This window comes from Saimiri boliviensis, chromosome 14, assembly GCF_048565385.1.
Source record: "Saimiri boliviensis isolate mSaiBol1 chromosome 14, mSaiBol1.pri, whole genome shotgun sequence".
NCBI classification, from domain to species: domain Eukaryota; kingdom Metazoa; phylum Chordata; class Mammalia; order Primates; family Cebidae; genus Saimiri; species Saimiri boliviensis.
Genome location: NC_133462.1, coordinates 45,600,922 through 45,621,746, shown reverse-complemented (window position 1 = coordinate 45,621,746; position 20,825 = coordinate 45,600,922). Strand labels below are relative to the sequence as shown.

Genomic DNA, 20,825 nt, shown 5'->3' with positions numbered 1-20,825 from the left:
ATAAACGCTCGGCTGCAGCAGCGCCCGCAGAGGAGCCGCCGAGCTCATCCCAGCTGCCCCGCGGACCCGGCCGCCTCCAGCCGAGACCCTTCCAGGGCTCCGCGGGCGTATCCCCCGGCGTCAGGGCGGAGGGGTGTCTGGGGCGGTGCCGGGGCGCAACCCTGGAGGGCGGCCGGGAGGAGGAGGGAGGCGCGGCCATGCACGCGGCGGCTACAGCCGGGCCCAACGCGTCCTGGTGGGCGCCGGCCAACACCTCAGGCTGCCCGGGCTGCGGCGCCAACGCCTCCGACGGCCGGGTCCCTGCTCCGGGGTTCGCGGACTCCTGGGCTGTGCCGCTCTTCTTTGCAGCGCTGATGCTGCTGGGCCTGGTGGGGAACTCGCTGGTCATCTATGTCATCTGCCGCCACAAGCAGATGCGGACGGTGACCAACTTCTACATCGGTGAGTGCGCGCGGCGCACCGGGGCCCTCCCGGACCCGGCTCTATCCCCCGCAGGGGGGACCGCTGGGGTTCCCCCCACCCCGAATCTTTTCCCTGCGGTCGCCATACCTGAGGCTAGAGGTCGCCAACTCCAGCGGACCGGAGTCTGGGGAGTGCGGCACATGGAGACCTCGAGCGGGTGCCCTGCGCGCGGGCCAAAGTCTGGGAGCCGGCGGCGCAAAGGGCTGGGGCGCGTTTGGCCCGCAGGTCTCAGTTTGCGACCCCTGTTCCGGTGGCTCTCTGAGCCTGTTTATGCATTTGTGTCCCGGGGTCCCCTACCCCACACAGCTGTGAGTCCAGTCGGTGGCTGCTGGGCCGGCACCCTTGTCTCCAGTTTGCAGATGAGGAAACTGAGGCTCAGAGAGGCGGGGGGGGGAGGGGGCTGCTCGGGCTTCCCCAGCCCAGACACGGCCGAGCAGAAATGATTTCTGGCCGGGCGCGGTGGCTCATGCCTGTAATCCCAGCTGTTTGGGAGGCCGAGGCGGGCGGATCACGAGGTCAGGAGTTCGAAACCAGTCTGGCCAACAAGGTGAAACCCCGTCTCTACTAAAATTATTAAAATTAGGCGGGCGTGGTGGCGCGCGCCTGTCATCCCAGCTACTCAGGAGGCTGAGGCAGGAGAATGGCTTGAACCCTCGGGAGGTGGAGGTTGCATTAAGCCAATATCCGGCCACTGCACTCCAGCCTGGACAACAGAGCGAGACTCCGTCTCAAACTATGTATATATTCTCCGTCTCAAAAAAACAAAACAAAAAACCAAACAAAAAAACCAGAACTGATTTCTGCCGTAATGGCCAGGAAACCCGAGCTGGAGTAGGTAATGTCTGAGATGTAACCGGGAATTACCGGACAGTGTCCCAACTCCGCTGCCCGAGGAGGCCGGGGGCTCTGCGGGGAGGCCTCCCTGAGCCACCCCAATGGCCGGCCAGGAGCGCTCACGCGTGTTCCCCCCGCAGCTAACCTGGCAGCCACGGACTTGACCTTCCTCCTGTGCTGCGTCCCCTTCACGGCCCTGTTGTACCCGCTGCCCGCCTGGGTGCTAGGCGACTTCATGTGCAAGTTTGTTAACTACATCCAGCAGGTGAGCTCCAGAGCAGGAGGGGAGGGGGCGAACGTGGGGACGGGGAGGGGGTGCGCTCCGGAGCAGGAGGGGAGGGGAGTGAATGTAGGGAGGGTGGGCGCACTTGGCGGGGCGACCTTGGGCGGAGCGCGCGGGGCAATGTATAGGAGAACCAGGGGCTGGAGACCCCAGCTTGAGGGACGCGGCTGGGCGCGGGTGCAGCCTAGACGTGGAGTGCGGAGCCCGAACGGTGGGATGGAGATACAGACGGAGACCCGGGTCACTGGTGAGGAAGGACGACCGAGGCCCTGAGGCTTTTTGCCCGCCTGTCCCTCCGCTCTACGAAGCCCTCCTGTCTTAGACTCAGGGTCCCAGCCGCCCCCAGGGGCTTCCTCACTTCCCCAACCCTCTGGTCCCCTCAACCCGCCTTGGACACCCCTCCCGGGACACATCCCGTGCCCGAGCGTTCGCACACGCAGGGGGACCGGCAGGGCGGGCGACAGGACAGGCTCCCAACCGCGCAGGTGGCCACATGCCCGGCTGGCGGGCCCCGCAGGTCTCGGTGCAGGCCACGTGCGCCACTCTGACCGCCATGAGCGTGGACCGCTGGTACGTGACGGTGTTCCCGCTGCGCGCCCTGCACCGCCGCACGTCCCGCCTGGCGCTGGCTGTCAGCCTCAGCATCTGGGTGGGTAAGTACGCCTCAGGGGCCTCGCCCGGGAAGGGGAACGAGTCCTACGCTCTGGGCGCCCGGAGCCACCTGCTGCCTCGCTTGGGCATCTGGACAATGGGCGCAAGAGCTCTGCCTGCCCAGGACCAGCGAGGCTGCAGACGGGCCGCCTACTCGGCAGGGTGGCTCGGTGAGCGCTTCCCGGGGAGGCACTTGGGGGGCCGCTGGTCCCCCGAGTGGGGTCTTCACCGGCGTGTGGCGCAGGCTCCGCGGCGGTGTCTGCGCCGGTGCTCGCCCTGCACCGCCTGTCCCCGGGGCCGAGCACCTACTGCAGAGAGGCCTTCCCCAGCCGCGCCCTGGAGCGCGCCTTCGCGCTGTACAACCTGCTGGCGCTGTACCTGCTGCCGCTGCTCGCCACCTGCGCCTGCTATGGGGCCATGCTCCGCCACCTGGGCCGGGCCGCCGTGCGCCCCGCGTCCCTCGATAGCGCCCTGCAGGTGCGCGGCGTGCGGGGGACGGCGAGACGGGCGGGCGGGGAGGCACCAGGCTGGGAGGCGACGGCGGGGGCGTCTGCGCGGCGGGGACAGCCCCAGGGGTCCGGCAGTGGCGGCGCGAGGGGGTGAGCCCAGCCGGCCGCCGCCTCTCCTCCGACCACCTCCTCGCACCCCCAGGGGCAGCTGCTGGCGCAGCGCGCGGACGCGGTGCGGGCCCGGGTGTCGCGGTTGGTGGCGGCCGTGGTCCTGCTGTTCGCCGCCTGCTGGGGCCCCATCCAGCTGTTCCTGACGCTGCAGGCGCTGGGCCCCGAGGGCGCCTGGCACCCTCGCAGCCACGCGGCGTACGCGGTCAAGACCTGGGCGCATGGCATGTCCTACAGCAACTCTGCGCTGAACCCGCTGCTCTACGCCTTCCTGGGCTCGCACTTCCGACGGGCCCTGCGCCGCGCGTGTCCCTGCGTGCCCTGCCGCCCCCGCCGGCCCGGAGCTTCGGACCCCGCCGCCCCGCGCGCGGAGCTGCACCGCCTGGGGTGTTACCCGGCCCCCGCCAGGGCGCAGCAGCCAGGGCACGGCGGGCCGGCGGCGCGCGGGGTCTGCGTTCCCGGGGAGGCCCGCGCCCCTCTCTGAGCGGACCTGTGGGAAAACAAGGGGAACCCTGCGGAGCGGGGGCTGCTGGAACAGCCGCTGTTCTGTTCTTCATGTTTTTCTTGTAGTCCGAGATCATCCATGCTAATGCTGTGGCCTCTTCTGACAGTTCGGGGCAGGTCTGCTGTGATGTTTGCTATTGATACTGAAATTATGTCTGTGTTTCCTGAAATTAAAGATGTGTCAAAACGAGACTTTCTGGATCATTCCAGAACATGTCAGACGTTTTCTCATGATCTAGTAGCTGTCACTCTGTGTGATTCGTTCCACTTCTCTCTCTCTCTCTCTCCCTCTCCCTTCCTTCCTTTTTTTTTTTTTTTTTTTTTTTGAGACGTGCAGTGGCGTCTCATTGGGGTGCAGTGGCGCGATCTCAGCTCACTGCATCCTCTGCCTCAGCTCACTACTACCTGCGCCTCCCTGGCTGAAGCGATTCTCCTGCCTCAGCCTCCCAAGTAGCTGGAATTACAGAAATACACCACCGGGCCTGGCTAATTTTAGTATTTTTAGTAGAGATGGGGTTTCACCATGTTGATCAGGCTGGTCTCAAACTCCTGACCTGAAGTGATCCCACTGGCTCAGCCTCCTGAAGTGCTGAGATTACAGGCGTGAGCCACTGCTCTTGGGCTCGACCCACTTTTAGAGATACTAACATGTGAGAAGAGGCCGGATGCAGGGGCTCACACCTGTAATCCCAGCACTCTGGGAGACCGAGGCTGGAGGATCTCTTCAGCCTGGGAATTCCAGACCAGCTTAGGTAACATAGAGAGATCCTGTCTCTACAAAAGATAGGAAAATTAGCCACATGTGGTGGCTTTCACCTGTAGTATCAGCTGCTTGGGAGGCTGAGGCAGGAGGATCACTTGAGCCCAGGAGGTTGAGGCTGCCGCGAGCCATCATCGTACCACTGCACTCCCACCTGGGTGGCACAGCAAGACCCTGTCTCAAAAATAAAATAAGGGGGCAGGCAAGGGGTGTCACGCCTGTAATCCCAGGACTTTTGGATTATTTGTCCCAAATAATCTGGGATACTGTGAACCTCCACACAGGCCTCCAAGGAGGCCAGATCACGAGGTCAGGAATTCAAGACCAGCCTGGCCAACATGGTGAAACCCCGTTTCTACTAAAAATACAAAAAATAGCCAGGTTTTGTGGCGGGTGTCTGTAATCCCAGCTACTCGGGAGAGTGAGAGAGGAGAATCACTTGAAACTGGAAGGCAGAGGTTGCAGTGAACCGAAATCACAGCACTGAGCTTGAGCAACACTCCATCTAAAAAAAAAAAAAAAAAAAAGTGACAGGCTCTCACTCTGTCACCCAGGCCGGAGTGCAGTGGCACCATTTCAGCTCACTTCAACCTCTGCCTTCCAGGCTCAAGTGATCCTCCCACCTCAGCCTCCCGAGTAGCTGGGACCACAGGTGTGCACCACCATGCCCAACTTTTTTTTTTTTTTTGTATTTTTAGTAAAGACAGTATTTCACCGTGTTGCCCAGGCTGGTCTCGAACTCCTGAACCCAGATGACTGCCCACCTTGGCCTCCCAAAGTGCTGAGATTACAGGCGAGTGCCACTGCACCCAGCCAAGAAAGTTCAAGAACTCTTCAGGCCTGACCTCAGAAGTCCCACAAGGTTACTGGTCTTGGTGGTTCACACTTAAAATGCTAATGGTGGCCGGGCGCGGTGGCTCAAGCTTGTAATCCCAGCACTTTGGGAGGCCGAGGCGGGTGGATCACGAGGTCGAGAGATCGAGACCATCCTGGTCAACATGGTGAAACCCCGTCTCTACTAAAAATACAAAAAATTAGCTGGGCATGGTGGCACGTGCCTGTAATCCCAGCTACTCGGGAGGCTGAGGCAGGAGAATTGCCTGAGCCCAGGAGGCGGAGGTTGCGGTGAGCCGAGATCGTGCCATTGCACTACAGCCTGGGTAACAAGAGTGAAACTCCGTCTCAAAAAAATTAAAAAAAAAAAATAATAAAAATGCTAATGGTTTGGTAGGCTGAGGGGGGAAGATTGCTTGGGGCCAGGAGCTGAAGACAAGCCTGGGCAACACAGCAAGACCCCATCTCTACAAGAAAATTTATGCTGGGGGTCACGGCTCACACCTATAATCCCAGCACTTTGGGAGGCCGAAGTGGGTGGATCACCTAAGCTCAGGGGTGCGAGACCAGCTTGGCCAACATGGTGAAAACCAGTTTCTACTAAAAATACAAAAATTAGCCTGGCATGGTGGTAGGCGTCTGTAGTCCCAGCTACTCGGGAGGCTGAGGCAGGAGAATTACTTGAACCCAGAGGATGGAGTTTGCAGTGAGCTGAGTTGACACAGAGCTAGACTCCATCTCTCTCTTTTTTTTTTTTTTTTTTTTTTTTTTTTTTTTTTTTTTTTGAGACGGAGTTTCGCTCTTGTTACCCAGGCTGGAGTGCAATGGCACGATCTCGGCTCACCGCAACCTCCGCCTCCTGGGTTCAGGCAATTCTCCTGCCTCAGCCTCCCGAGTAGCTGGGATTACAGGCACGTGCCACCATGCCCAGCTAATTTTTTGTATTTTTAGTAGAGACGGGGTTTCACCATGTTGACCAGGATGGTCTCGATCTCTCGACCTTGTGATCCACCCGCCTCGGCCTCCCAAAGTGCTGGGATTACAAGCTTGAGCCACCGCGCCCGGCCTTTTTTGTTTGTTTTTTAAGACGGAGTTTTTACACTGTCGCCCAGGCTGGAGTGCAATGGCGCGATCTCAGCTCACCACAACCTCCGCCTCTGGGGTTCAAGCAATTCTCCTGCCTCAGCCTCCCAAGTAGCTGGGAATGACAGGCATGCACCACTGCGCCCGGCTAATTTTTTTTATTTTTTATTTTTTTTATTTTTGGAGGGCTGGATAGGCCGTGCCTAAACAGCAAATTTTATTTTTCAAAGGCCAGGAATAAATACGCTTTCTTTGCTCTGGTTTACGTCATTGCCAATTTTTATTTTTATTTTTAGTAGAGATGGGGTTTCACGATATTGGCCAGACTGGTCTCGAACACCCGGTCTCAGGTGATCCAAAGGAGCTAGGATATTACAGGCGTGAGCCCGGCCACGAAATTCATTTTCAGGTGAGACGGCGCCACCTAGCGGCCGCCGGCACTGGCCCCGCCCCCAACCCGCAGTTCCGCAGGTGCCCGGCAGGTGGCACGCGCGGCCCGCTGAGGTTTCACGCGTTCTGTTCTGTCCTCTAGAAACGTTTCTTGGGTGTCCAGGGGTGCCCGACGCCCAGGGGCGGGTGTCGCTCATTCGGACCCCAACCTGGACTCCCGGTTGGAGGTGTCCCCGCTGTGAAGTGGGACAATCAGAGACACATTATGAATGATCCTGGTGTTAGGCACTTTGCTTTTGAGGGCCCCCTTCTATGAAAAAATATTTAAAATGGTAAATTTATTGTACAATAGTCACCGTAAAAGAAAAGAAAGAAGAAAAAAATATTCTACTTCATGTCCTGGAAGAGGGGGGAAATAATATTTTATGTCTGGGTTGTTATAAAGATGGCTATAACCAGCTTGATTCATTTTACATGTATACACACACACACACACACGTATATATGAGTTTTTTCTTTTTTTTTCTTTGATTTGTTTTTTTTTTTTTTTTTTTTTTTTTTTTTTTTTTTTTGAGACGGAGTTTCGCTCTTGTTACCCAGGCTGGAGTGCAATGGCGCGATCTCGGCTCACCGCAACCTCCGCCTCCTGGGTTCAGGCAATTCTCCTGCCTCAGCCTCCTGAGTAGCTGGGATTACAGGCACGCACCACCATGCCCAGCTACTTTTTTGTATTTTTAGTAGAGACGGGGTTTCACCATGTTGACCAGGATGGTCTCGATCTCTCGACCTCGTGATCCACCTGCCTCGGCCTCCCAAAGTGCTGGGATTACAGGCTTGAGCCACCGCGCCCGGCCTTTTTTTTCTTTGAGATAGAGTTTCATTCTTGTTGCCCAGGCTGGAGTGCAATGGCTCAATCTCGGCTCACTGCAGCCTCCGCCTCCTGGGTTCAAGCAATTCTCCTGCCTCAGCCTCCCGAGCAGCTGGGACTACAAGCGTGTGCCACCATACCGGGCTAATTTTTGTATTTTTAGTAGAGCCGGGGTTTCACCATGTTGGCCAGGCTGGTCTCAAACTCCCAGCCTCAAATGACCCGCCCACCTCCACCTCCCAATGTGCTGGGATGACAGACATGATCCACTGTCTTTGATTTTTTGAGGCAGTCTTGCTGTGGCCCAGACTGTAATGCAGTGGTGTGATCACGGCTCACTGCACCCTTGAACAATCTTGCTTTGGCCTCTCAAGTAGCTGGGACTACAGGTGTGTGTCACCACAGTCAGCTAATTTTTGTAGAGATGGGGACTTGTTCTGTTGCCCAGGCTGGTCTCAAACTCCTGGGCTCAAGCGATCCTCTCTTCTCAGCTTCCCAAAGTGCTAGGATTACAGTCTTGAGCCACAGTGCTCAGCCTTAATTTTTTTATTGTACAATTTTTTTGTGGAGACAGGGTCTCACTATGTTGGCCAGGCTCATCTTGGAACACCTAGTCCTAGGCCATCCTCCCGCCTAAGCCTCCCAGGCATGACACACTGCGCTGAGCTCACTTCTTGTTCTTTTTTTTTAGGAGTCTCTGTCACCAGGGTGGAGTGCAGTGACGCCATCTCTGCTCACCACAACCTCCAGCTCCCTGGTTCAAGCCATTCTCCTGCTTCAGCCTCTCAAGTAGCTGGGATTACAGGCACCGCCACCACACCCAGCTCATTTGTTGTATTTTTAGTAGAGATAGCATTTCATCATGTTGGCCAGGCTGGTCTCAAACTCCTGACCTCAAGTTATTCGCCTGCCTTGCCCTACCAAAGTGCTGGGATTACAGGCGTGGGCCACTGGGCCCGGACCTAGTTTCGGCTTTTTTAACGTTAAGAGCTGTGAGAATGCGATCTGGAAGCTTTCATGAGGATGTCCCCAACCCCTGAGTGCAGAGTCAGGTCCAGTGAACAGAGTCAGACCCCAGAGAACAGGTCCAGTGACCTGCAGGGTTGGGTGAGGATCAGGCTGTTTTCCTGTGGTGGAGGTTGTGCCAGCCACAGAAGCCCCCAGGACATGGTCTGGGGAATCTTTAGACCTGGGGCACAGAGACTGGGAGGGGTGTGCCCTGACCTAACTCCACACTGCTGCCTACCCTCGCCGGGCAAGGGGAATCTGGAATACGGTGGAGCCAGCTAGTCTGTGTAGACATTCTCAGCTCCCTCTCCGGCCTCCAGGCTAAAAATAGGAGCCCCTCACTACAGGCAGCTGCCATCCTCCATCCTCACCCCCCTGCGCCTGGCCCCTTTGGGGGAAGCTGCAGCCAGCTACCCGGGTCACAGCTTCCTCCTGGGAAACGGGTAGGGGCTCTACCCTTCCTGCCCTAGGGGTAATTATGCCCCCACTCCAGGCCGTTCCCTTTGAACAAAGGGCAACCTAATCCTAAACAGGATGGTGAAAGGGTTGAATTAATATCGGCCCATTTTACAGAGGGATAAACTGAGGCACAGAGGCCCATGCACCTGCTCTTCGGGTGCCTTTTGGGTCTGCTGGCCTCCAGGTGCTCCATCTTTGGTGGCAGGGGCTTTCCTGCACCTTCAGACTTGAACTGGGGTCTTGCCCTAGAAGAGAGCATTCCCCCATCCCTTCATCCCAGCACAGGGAACGTCTCTCCAAAGCAGCCTCTCCCTCAGGGATGGGGGTGACCGCTGGGTTTGGGTGTTTAATACAGTAATGGCGGACGCTTCTCAGATACCTGCTGGCATTAGGCTACATGTGGCCCTGGGCCCAGAAGGCTGGCTTCGGGCCTTGGCGTCGGGGGCAGCTTTCCTGCCTGAAGTTTTGTTGTGTTTTTGAGATGGTGTCTTGCTCTTGTGGCCCAGGCTGGAGCGCAGTGCTGTGATCTGGGCTCACTGAAACCTCCCCAAGCGATTCTCCTGCCTCAGCCTCCCGAGTAGTAGCTGGGATGACAGGAGAGCACCACCCCACCCAGCTGATTTTTGTATTTTTAGTGGAGACGTGGGTTTCACCATGTTGGCCAGGCTGGTCTCGAACTCTCGACCTCAGATGATAGGCCCGCTTCGGCCTCCCAATGGGCCACCGCGCCCGGCCGGCTTGCGGTTTTGTCAAGGGAGGAGGTGCAGCTACAGAGAAAGTGGCAACATGAGTTTAGGGGAAGGGGTGAGAGACGCCTGCGACCCCACTCCCAACACTCAGGACCAGGGACCCGAGCCCGCCTTAGAGACCCTCCACAAGGGAGGGCCCCCTGGGTGGCCCCTGCCCGCCCTCCAGGCTCTCCTGGGCTCACATCCGGGCTGGAGCCTGCGCCTCTGCGCTTAGCCCCCTGGGGGTGCCTCCATGCTCACAGCTCCCTGCCGATACCCGCCCCCCACCGCCTTCCCTGCACCCCGCTGGGTGCCTCAGTTTCCTGCTCTGCGCAGTGAGACCCACAAGGGTGCCCGTTACCGAGAGGCGTGGGGCTGGGGACAGGCGGGGACCTCCCTGGAGGGCGGCGCGGGGCACGTGACCGGGCAAGCGCTCGCCCAGACCGTGGAAGGCAACGCCGCCTTCGCTTGGCCGTGGGCGGCCGAGCCCCCAACGCCGGTGGCAGCCGGGCCGGACGGGGTCGTCCTGGCTTCCCTGGGGGTCTCGGGGTCCCCGCGCGCACCTGCCCACGCCCGCGCCGACCACCCCCCCACCCCGCGGGACGGACGCCCGCGGAGCCCTGGCTCCCTTCCTCCCACGCCGCCCGCCCTGCTCCGCACCGGGTCTTTCAAGCCCATTTCACAGACGTGAAGTCACTTTCGCAGGGGCGCTCCGTCTAAGGGGCGAAGGTGAAACTCCGAGCCCCGGAGGGAGGCCCAGCCTCGGCCCTCCGTAGGAAGGGACGAGCCTCGGTCTCGGCTCCGGCTCCGATGCCCTCGAGTCCGCCCGGGCGGAGGCCCAGTCCCCGCTTCCCCACGCGGGGTGCTCCCGCTCCCGCCCCTGTCCCCGGCGCCTTCTGCGCTTGGGGCCGCGGCGCGCACTTTGCCCACCGTCCCTAGGTCGGGGGCGGGGCCTCCCGCCGCACTGTTCCCCCTTCCCGTTTATTATTTATTATCCTTTAAAGGGGCCGCGACCTGAAAATTTCCGTCCACTCCGCCCGGCTCCCCAGCGCCCCCGGGGCTGGTTGCGCGTCGTCCGACCGCGCGCGGGGGGCGAGGGGGCGTCCGGGGAGACGTGGGGAGCCCCGGCGAGCCCCTCCCGCGCCCGGGCCGCGGCGCTGAATCACCGGCCAGGTATTTGCATCCAAGAGCGACTCGTCCCCCGGTGATTTGTCTGGGGGGTGGGGGAGGGGCGGGGCGGGGGCCGGCCGCGCGCGGGGCGCCTCTCGCCGATCGGGCGGGCGGGTGTAGACGCGGCCGCGGCGGGCGGCTCGGTGAGTCGGGCGGGGCTGGGAGCCGGCGGCGGGAGGCCAGGCGGGCCCGGGCAGGCCGACCCCAGGCGCGGGGCGCTGCGTCCCCCCACCCCGAGCCGCCCTGCGCGGTGAGGCCGGGGGGCGCGCTGGCCGTTCCGGGCGCGGGTTCCGGTGCCGGGGTGCGCGCGCTGCGCCCTGGAAGCCGGATAAGGGGGTCCCCAAAGTTGGGCGGAGATGTTGGTGGGAGGTCCCGGGCCGGGCGGGCGGCCCTGGCGGGTCGGGGTTCGGGGATCTTCTCTGCGCCCCGCTTGGAGACTCCACTCCCCGCTGGGTCGGGCGCCCACGGGTGAGCGGGGGCGATCGGGGGCGATCGGGGGTCGCGAGCGCGCGGCTCCCCCCTCCCCAGCGGAAGGAAATGGTCTCTGCGCGCGCGCGCGCGGGGGGCTGCACCCCGGGATTTTATCTCGTTTTTGTTCGTTTTCCCCGAAACCAGGGGTTCACTCGGGAGCCCAGAGAGGAGGGAGGGTCGTTCCCGGAGAGCCTCCGCGGCCGGGCGGGTTTATTTATAAAGTGTCCGCGCCAGCGCAGAGAGGGGGGGCCCCCGAGGGAGACCCCGCGGCCCCCGCGCGCCCGGGTGGGTTGGGCCGGGGCGCCCGGTGCCCCGGCAGGGATTCCCAGGAAGAGCCCCCCGACCCGTCTCAGGGCCCCCCAGACACAAAAGCGGGCGCAGGAAGCGCTGGGAGCGCGCGTTTGTCAACTCCAACGTTCGGCGCCGACCCCGAGCGGCGGGTTCGATTATCTTCCGTTTTTAGGCGCTCGGGCAGGAGGGGGTCCCCCCATGCAAATCGGCCGCTTTCCAAGAAGCCTTTGAAATCCGGGCCAGGGTTTCTGTCTTCTTGTTTCTTCTTGAGTTTTTTTCTCACTTCCTCCACACCGCCCCCCAGGACTTTCTCAGCCCCCTCCCCAGCTTTCTGCCCGCCCCTCCCCCTCCCCTTCCCCTCGTGGAGTGAGGGGCCCCTTTCGCCACCCGCGGGCCCAGGGCCTTGCACAACTCTTTAAATAACCATGTTTTGCAAGGCCCGGGCTGAGCGGGTGACCTCTCTCCGGAGGCCTGGGGGAAGGAGGGTGTGGCCCAGGATCCCTCCGCCCCCCACCCCTGCCAGGTCCAACGACCACCCAGCGCCCCGTCCTAGCCGCTCCCTTGGGGCTGTCATAAAATGAGGGTGGGGGTCGAGGACAAAGGGCTCTTGGGGGAGGGGTCTGAAGAGGGTGGGCGTTGCCAGTTTAGGGTTAATGGCGGCGATGGGGGGGCGGCACCCAGGCTTGGCCTGGGGGAGGAATCTGGGATCCCCACCTGCCCCCTCCACCGGCCCCAACGTAAAGGCCTGTCCTGCTCCCCTCCCCCACCCGGCGACCCGGAAGGGTCATTAAACCCAGCAGGGCTCGAAGCGGGGTGGTGGGGGGAGTGGCTTCCTTTGGCCTCTTCCTTCTGTGCCCCCAAAGAGGGGGGGCTTTGCTTGGAGCTCTTCCGTGGGGGGGGGCGGCTTTTCTTGAAGTTGTCAAAGGTGGGGGAGGGGCAGCAGACCTGACCAGACCCTGAGCCAGAAATGCCCCCTCAGCACTTTCTTGGGGTGGATGGTGGGTGAAGGGCCTGGGGCTGGGGGGCTCTGGACCACCAGGCTCTCCTGGTTCCTCCCCAGCACTGTGGCCCTGAGGTCTTTGTGACCTGGGACCTCTGTCCCCAAAACAGATGGGACCCAGAGGCTATTTTGGAACGGACCCTCCCTGATTTCTCCCCTGGGTCACCCACCTGCCCCCCCACTGCCATTCACTCATGGGGCCGAAAGACTCAGGGGTCTGGGTAAAGGGAGGCTGGGGCAGAGGCGGCCGCAAGGCTCTCTGTGGCTTCTGCAGGACCCCTCTGGTGAGATGGGAGGTTTGGGGTGTCTGCTGTGCAACAGCAACCTGGGTGGGGTCCGGTCATGGGAGGGATCTGAGTCCCAGGAGCCTCTGCCTCCTCCCCTCTCTAGAACTTGTCTGCCCAGGAGCTGTTTATGAGTCTTGGGGGCTCCTTTGCCAGGGTAAGGGTTGGGGGCGGCCTCCTGGGCCAGCTGCCTCTCTGGAGGGTGGAGCTTTGCCGCCTCCCGTCTCCACCATGTGCCTTCACTCTGGGGTGTCGCTTGGTGGCACCCAGGCCTGTTGGGTTCCACCCGGCCTGTTTTATTGTCGGCCTGGTGGGTGGAGGTGTGGCCTGGGCTGGGACCCAGGCCCCGGGATGTCTCCGTTCTGCGCTCAGGCCATTAGGACTGGCCCTCGGTGGATGGGACTGGAGGCTGGGGTGAGCATGTTGCTGAAGGAGGCGTCCGGCCCGCTCGGGGTCCCAGAGGACCGGGGAACTCCAGACTCCTGCTGCCCTGCAAAGAGAGTGTGGGGTCTGCGTGGGAGGCTCTGTGGTCACTCAGCCCTGAGTTCAAGCCTCAGCCCCGTGTGTCCAAGCAAAGGGTCTCTGAGCCTCGGGTGTCCTCAGCTGTGAAATGGGACGGCCCTGGCGCCTCTTTCCCTGACACCTGTTGGTTCCACCTTAACCTCATGAACTCGCTTCATCCCACTTTGAGGGCCGGGAGGGGGGTGCTGTCATCCACACCGTTTTGCATGTGGAGAAACTGAGGCCCAGAGAGGTTGGGGCTTGGGCGTTGGCTGTATGCAACAGGCGCTCAGTGTCCAGCAGTCACCATCTCTGTCGGCCTGAGATGGGAGGATACCTGGGCCGCTCCAGCAGGGGCTGGGGCAGCCACTGGAACTTAGAACCCGCCTGACTGGGGCCTGGAGCTTGCTGGCCAATCACAGGCCAGGAACGCCCATTTCCCCCACCCTGCTTGTGAAGCAATAATCCGAGATCTCCCGGGGCAGGCAGTCTGGCCACAGCGTGTTTCTCTGTGGCCCAGTGCGGGGTGACCTTGCTACCCAGGCCCATGGTAGGGTGTATTCGAAGAGCCTGTACCACTGCCTCCAGGAAGGCCTCCAGGTCTGCATCCTGCGTGAGATGGACATGAGAGATGATCCTGGGGGGCCTTCACTGGGAGGGAGGGGGCCTGGGCAGGCCTGCTCTGACCATCTCTTTTTCCGCCCTCAGGTTTCTGCGGATGTGTGAATGAGCCAGATGCCGGCCGCTGTCCCCTGGAGCCCAGCGTGAGGAAGAGGCATGCCCCGTCAGCCTTCAGCCTGAGCCCGGCGGCCCCCGCCCCCGCTCCCTGCCACCCTGCACTGCCCCGGCTCTCCCGCGGCCCCCACGCTGCAGTGTGGCCGGGCCCCGTCCCCGCAGGGGCTGCCCCCGCCACCCACCCCTAGCGCCCGTGGTGGTGGCGGTGGCCCGGCCCGCAGGGCCATGAAGCTACAGGCCGTGATGGAGACGCTCTTACAGCGGCAGCAGCGGGCACGCCAGGAGCTGGAGGCCCGGCAGCAGCTGCCCCCCGAGCCCCCTGCTGCGCCCCCTGTCCGGGCCCGGGCCACCGCCGATGAGGACAGAGAGCCTGAGAGTGCCCGCATGCAACGGGCTCAGATGGCCGCCCTGGCTGCCATGCGGGCCGCGGCTGCGGGCCTGGGACACCCAGCCAGCCCCGGTGACTCCGAGGACGGGCCCCCAGGCTCGGAGGAGGAGGACGCAGCCCGGGAGGGGACACCCGGCTCACCAGTCGGGCCTGGCGGAGGCAGAGAAGGGCCAGGAGAGGAGCACTTTGAGGATGTGGCCTCCGATGAGGACATGTGAGTTGGGGTCCCGGGCAGGGGCTTTGGGGGCTGTTACTGGCTCTGGGTGTCACTCTGCTCATCTGCAGAATGGGAGTAAGGGTCCGGCCATGGGGCCTCCTGCCTGTCATCCCAGCACTTTGGGAGGCTGATATGGGAGGATCACTTGTGCCCAGGGGTTGGAGACCAGCCTGGGCAACGTAGCAAGACCCCATTGTTGCAAAAAATTAAAAAATTAGCCAGGCATGGTGGTGCATGCCTGTGGTTCCAGCTACTAGGGAGGCTGAGGCAGGGGGATCCCTTGAGCCCAGGAGGTGGAGGTGAGTTATGATTGCCCCACGGCACTCCAGCCTGGGCTAAGGAGCCAGATCCTGTCTCAAAAAAAAAGTTTCTTAGCTGGGTGCTGTGGGTCACGAGTGTAATCCCAGCACTTTGGGAGGCTCAGGCGGGCGGATCCCCTGAGGTCAGGAGTTTGAGACCAGCCTGGCCAACATGGCGAAACCCCGTCTCTACTAAGAATACAAAAATTAGCCGGGCGTGGTGGTGCGTGCCTGTAATCCCAGCTACTCGGGAGGCTGAGGCAGGAGGATTGTTTGAACCAGGGAGGCGAAGGTTGCCATGAGCCAAGAATGTGTTTTTTTGTTTTGTTTTGTTTTGTTTTGTTTTTGAGACAGAGTCTCGCTCTGTCGCCCAGGCTGGAGTGCAATGGCACGATCTCGGCTCACCGCAACGTGCATCTCCCGGGTTCAAGCAATTCTCCTGCCTCAGCCTCCTGAGTAGCTGGGATTCCAGGTGCGCACCACCACGCCCGGCTATTTTTTGTATTTTTAGTAGAGACGGGGTTTCGCCATGTTGGCCAGGCGGGTCTTAAACTCCTGTGTTTAATTAAAGGGAGTAAGTGAGCGTCCCGTGGATCCTGTCCCCCCGAGCAAGTGTTTCTCGAGCCTGTACTGTGTGCCCGAGAGTGGGCCTTTCAGGATGGTGGTGAAAACGTCCCCCGTCTCCACTCTGCAGCTGGGAGTGGCTGCCAGACCCTGGAAATGGGGCCAGGACGACTGAGGGCCGGGTCTTTAACTTTGTTTCATCTTAGTTAACTTAAAGCAGCCTAGTCACTGATGGCTACGGCAGATTCAGCAGCAGGGGCAGATAAAATCTGCAGCCGGCAGGGCCCGTTCGGCGTGTGGGTCCCCCCAGGGCTGGCTGAGGGACCCTGGCCTCCAGGAACCCGCATGTTGCTGGGAGAACCAGTGGCCCACGCCTATAATCCCAGCACTTTGGGAGGCCGAGGTGGGACGATCAGTTGAGCCGAGGTCGAGACCAGCCTGGGCAATGTAGTGAGACTCCGTTTCTACAAAAAGGACAGAAATGAGTTGGGTGTGGTGGCATGCGTCCGTGGCCCCAGCTGCTCGAGAGGCTGAGGCAGGAGGCTGGCTTGAGCCCGGGAGGCTGAGGCTGCAGTGAGCTGTGATCGCACCACTGCACTCCAGCCTGGGCAGCAGAGAAGACCCTGTCTCCTAAAACAAACAAAACCTAGCAGAGAAGCCGGCTGATGGCAGGTTGTACAAAGGGCTGCCAGGAAAACCCAGGAGGGGTACCGTGGAGGGCCAGCGGCTTGGGGTGGGGGGATTTCAGATAGTGATGGGAGGATTCTCCCTGTGGAGGGACCAGGAGGTGGGGCCGGGTGCAGCCTGTGATGTGGGAAGCAGCCTGTGATGATAATTCCCCTTTTTTTTTTTTTTTTTTAAGAGACTGGGTCTCGTCTGTGGCCCAGGCTGGGGTGCAGTAATGACATCACAGCTCACTGCAGCCTCCACCTCCTGGGCTCCAGTGATCCTCCTGCCTTGGCCTCCCAGGGTGCTGCAGGGATTGCAGGCGTGTGCCACCGTGCCTGCCCGCATGATGCTTTTCAGGGCCCCAAAATTCATGCTGTAGGGACTGTTGGTGCTGTTCTGGGCTAATGGGGAACAAAATGGGCATCACGGGTGCCCCACACAGCCTGTGCTCACGGGCACTCCCTGCAAACCCGTTTCCAGAGAAAGAAACTGAGGTTGGGTCGGGGAGCGGGTCTGTCCCTGGGCGGGGACGAGCCAGTGCTTTCTCCCCTGACTCCCGCCCTCTGCTCACCCCAGGAAGCCCAAATGGGAGGAGGAGGAGATGGAGGAGGAGGAGGAGGAGGAGGAGGATTATGAGGAGGAGGAGGAGGAGGAGGACGAGGAGGGGCTGGGGCCCCCAGGCCCCGCCAGCCTGAGCACTTCGGCCCTGTTCCCCCGCAAGGCCCAGCCGCCCCAGGCCTTCCGCGGCAGCGACGGCGTTCCCAGGGCACTGGGGGGCCAGGAGCGGCCGGGGCCCGGCCCTGCCCACTCTGGAGGGGCCGCCTGTGTGGCCCCACAGCTGCAGCCACCAGACCACGGGGACTGGACGTACGAGGAACAGTTTAAGCAGGTGAGTGGGTGCGTCCCGCGGGGCGGGGGAGCCCACCCTCTGGGGCCCTTGGCAGGCCCACGTTTCTCGGGGTGTGTGCTGAGCCGGGCGTCACGTTGAGAACCGGGGTTCCTGCGGAGGCTGCAGCGGCGATGCCCCCAGCGCATGGGCTGGACGGGCCTGTGGTGCTTCGCTCTGCTGTGGGACGTGTGAGGGGTGCCAGCCGGGGAGGAGGAACCTGGGGTCCCCGCGTCCGAGCTGGTGACCAGGCAGAGACGGAAAGGCCGGTCTGGGAGGGAGGGGCCGGGCCAGCCTGCGCCGGGCGTGGGCTGCAGGAACCAGGCATGTGGGTGATGTGGGCAGAGGGCGGGGGCCGTGGTGACGCGGGGAGGAGGCTCCTCCGGTCCCCGGAGTCTGTGGACAGCCCTGGGGGTTGCCGGCTGCAGCTGGCCACCGAGGGGACCCAGGGGTGGCTCAGGTGTGGCCGCAGGATCCGGGACCTGTGAGGCTCTGAGTGGGCGGTGAAGGCCGGGCTGGCAGGAGGGTCTCAGGGACCCCAGGCTGCAGGAGGAAGCAGGGGCCTCCCCGGCCTTTCCCCGCAGGCGGCCAGGCCAGAGGAAGTGGCCAGGCGGGGGATGCTTTGAAGTTGGGCCATGCTGGGCCGGGCAGATGGAGACCAGATGGTGGCCAGGCTCACATTCCAGCCCTCGGCCAGCTGGGCTCTGCCCTGACCTCTGGGCGCGGCTGGGGGGAGCCTCCTTCTCGCCCGGGGCCAGAGGCTGGTCTGGGCTCCCGCAGGGAGGTGGGTGATGGACATGCTGGGACCCGCCTGCCCCAGGGGAGCCCCTCCGACCCCGGGCTTCCAGGACCTGCTCCCAGGAACCTTCCAGGAGGGGCCGAGGCACAGACACCCAGTGGGGCCCCCCTGGGGCTCCTGACTCCAGGGGTGCTTGGTAGGAGGCGGGCTCTGACCCCAGCGGTTCTCAAGAGAGTTCAGTTTGGGCTGCTGGAAACTCACACCCAGTATAGAGCTGAAAGCCGGACCCTGCACGGTGTGGGACAACGGGCAGGGCTGCGGCGGGGACTCGGCGGGGGGGGTCTCGCCGACCCCACCCTGCTCTGTGACTCAGTTTCCCTTTCCCGAAGAAGGGGACACTCTACGGGCCACGCCACCATGCGTCCCGTTTTGCCCGTGAGACAACGGAGGCTCGGCGCTGGGAGACGGGGCCTGGGGCGCTGAGCGTGGGATCTTTTCTGGGTTTAAGCTGATACTGACGAGCGTGTATTCTGTTTAATTCCATTTGTTTATTCACCCAATATTTGCCGTCTGTCCGGGCTCCCTGGGCTGGGGCGGGGGGCGGGCAGGAGCTGGGCCGAGACCGCCACCCCCTCAGCGTCACAGCCAAGCCCACAGCAGGGGTCAAGGCCCCCCACAGTCAGTCGGTCCTGGGGGGGCGGTCAGAGGTGAATGGGACCCCCCTGACCCTGGACACGTGCCCCGTCCAGACAGCCCCAGCCTCCAAAGCCCAAAACCGACGGGGCAGTTTTGGGGTGACTAGCCAGGCGCCCTGACCCCTCAGCCTGCAGTGTGTCTGGAACAAAGGCAGCAGAAGCCACCATGGAGTTCATCTGGGTGACGCTCTGGGTCAGGGTCCCGGGCGCTGCAGCCGGGGCCATGGGGTTCTCTGCAGCGGGAAGCTGAGATGGGGAAACTGAGGCCAGGGCAGGGAGGGGTCATCGTGTGTCACCCGCAGTCTCAGGTATTCACGGAGCTCCTGCTGCATGCCCCGTCCCCCCCGGCACCTGCTTCCTGGGTGTACCGGGCAGGGAACAGCTTGTGCAAAGGCCCTGAGGTTTCACTAAAGCTGGGCTTGTGTGTCGGGGCTGGGGGCCGCGTGCCGCTCAGGGCTAGGTCTTACAGGAGATGGGATTGGAATTCCGAGAAGTTGGGGGCCAAGGAGGGGTGTGGGCGGTGGGGGTCGGGGAGGCTCCTCCCTGCAGTCCTGGGATTTTTTTTTTTTCCCCCTTAGAGACAGGGTCTCACTATTTGCCCAGGTTGGTCTCAGACTCCTGAGCTCAAGTGATCTGCCTAACTCGGCCTCCCAGAGTGCTGGGATGACAGGCCTGAGCTGGCGCGCCCAGCCGGCCCTGGGATCTTATCCTGGGCCGCTTGTGGCAGGTCCAGCCGCCAATGCCGCCGCCCGCCCAGCTGGCCAGGCACCTGCACTCCAGTGTCAACAGTGGCCTGGGCCCAGCCAGCCCAGCTGACATTCCCCTCCCCTTACCCCTGCTGGGGCCCCTGTTGGCTCCGGCACCTGCCCCACCCCCTTCCTGGCACGTGGCAGCCCTGGCCTGCTGGCCAGCCTCTTGGCACCGCTCTGCCGCTTCCTCCCGGGTCCTGGCAGGGCTGGAGGCTGACTTCCGCCTGCAGATCCTCGACAGCTGTGACACTGTGCTGTGGGCTGCAGGTCTGGTGGGCGGCCGGGCTGCAGAGGGGCCGGCACAGCCGGCTCGGGGCCGTGGGTTCTCTCCCCGGACACCTGGAACCCGGCCGCCGTGGGGCCTGGGACGTGCGCTCTTGGAGTCCGGCACGCGTCAGGCAGCGATTAGGATCTCAGCCTCCTGATGTCTGACGTAGCCTCCTGGTGGCTTCCTGTCACTCACCCAGCAGGCCTGGGCTCTGGAGAGCCGCCCCGGTAGGATTTTGTTTTATTTTATTTATTTATTTATTTGAGACAGACTCTTGTTCTGTGCCCAGGCTGGAGTGCAGAGGCACGATCTTGGCTCACCGCAACCTCCGCCTCCTGGGTTCAAGCAATTCTCCTGCCTCAGCCTCCTGAGTAGCTGGGATTACAGGCACACGCCACCATGCCCAGCTAGTTTTTGTATTTTTTTTTTTTTTTGAGACAGAGTTTCCCTCTTGTTACCCAGGCTGGAGTGCAATGGTGCGATCTCGGCTCACTGCAACCTCCGCCTCCTGGGTTCAGGCAATTCTCCTGCCTCAGCCTCCTGAGTAGCTGGGATTACAGGCACGCGCCACCACGCCCAGCTGGTTTTTTGTATTTTTAGTAGAGACGGGGTTTCACCATGTTGACCAGGATGGTCTCGATCTCTCGACCTCGTGATCCACCCGCCTCGGCCTCCCAAAGTGCTGGGATTACAGGCTTGAGCCACCGCGCCCGGCCTAGTTTTTGTATTTTTAGTAGAGACGGGTTTTCACCATGTTGGCCAGGATGGTCTCGATCTCTTGACCTCATGATTCGCCTTCCTTGGCCTCCCAAAGTGCTGGGATTACAGGCGGAAGCCACCGTGCCCGGCCGATAGCATTTTATTTTATTTTTTTTTTATTTTATTATTTTATTTTTATTATTTTTGAGTCCTCGCTCACTGCAGCCTCCATCTTCTGGGTTCCATCGATCCTCCTGCCTCAGCCTCCTGAGTAGCTGGGAGTACAGACAGGTGCCACCACGCTCAGCTTACTTTTGTAGAGGTGGGGTCAGTCTCTGTTGCCCATGCTGGTCTAGATCTCCCGGGCTCAGGTGACCCGCCCACCTCAGGCCATCTGCCCTCCCAAAGTGCTGGGGTTCCAGGCGGGAGCCACCACGCCCCGCTGTGGTGGGTTTTAAATGCATAGGGTGGGCGGTGGCAGGTCTTCAGCCACTTAAGGATTTGAACCTTCAGTGTCAACAACTCTAACAAGTGTTGAATACATTTGAAATGAATCGAAAAACAGCTTTGTTGGGCTATAAGTCATATGCCATTCGATTCACTGTTTTAAAGTGTACAGTTTGGGCTGGGCACAGTGGCTCATGCCTGGAATCCCAGCACTTTGGGAGACCGAGGTGGGCAGATTGTTTGAGCCCAGGAGTTCGAGACCAGCCTCCTGG

At 61.6% G+C, this 20,825-nt stretch overlaps 3 protein-coding genes across 4 annotated transcripts in view; 2 read left to right on the top strand and 1 right to left on the bottom strand.

Annotated features, from left to right (window-relative positions):
- The window catches only part of MED16 (mediator complex subunit 16), a 133,466-nt gene that overhangs the window by 39,297 nt on the left and 73,344 nt on the right, over positions 1–20,825 (bottom strand). The window lies entirely within an intron of this gene.
- Positions 167–3,331, top strand: KISS1R (KISS1 receptor). Its single transcript, XM_039466569.2, has 5 exons — positions 167–441; positions 1,437–1,561; positions 2,097–2,232; positions 2,475–2,707; positions 2,882–3,331. The coding sequence occupies exons 1-5, from the start codon at positions 198–200 to the stop codon at positions 3,329–3,331; spliced, it is 1,188 nt and encodes a 395-aa protein (XP_039322503.1). The 5' UTR covers positions 167–197.
- Positions 10,497–20,825, top strand: part of ARID3A (AT-rich interaction domain 3A) — a 49,693-nt gene continuing 39,364 nt past the window's right edge. Inside the window, exons 1-3 of one of the 2 annotated variants that reach the window (XM_039466160.2) lie at positions 10,497–10,654; positions 13,907–14,535; positions 16,647–16,959. In XM_039466160.2, the coding sequence (XP_039322094.1) occupies positions 14,159–14,535; positions 16,647–16,959 (690 nt within the window). In that variant the 5' untranslated portion in view covers positions 10,497–10,654; positions 13,907–14,158. Of the gene's footprint in view, positions 10,655–10,734; positions 10,795–13,906; positions 14,536–16,646; positions 16,960–20,825 lie in introns of those variants that run through there. The other variant, XM_039466159.2, reaches the window with a different exon arrangement.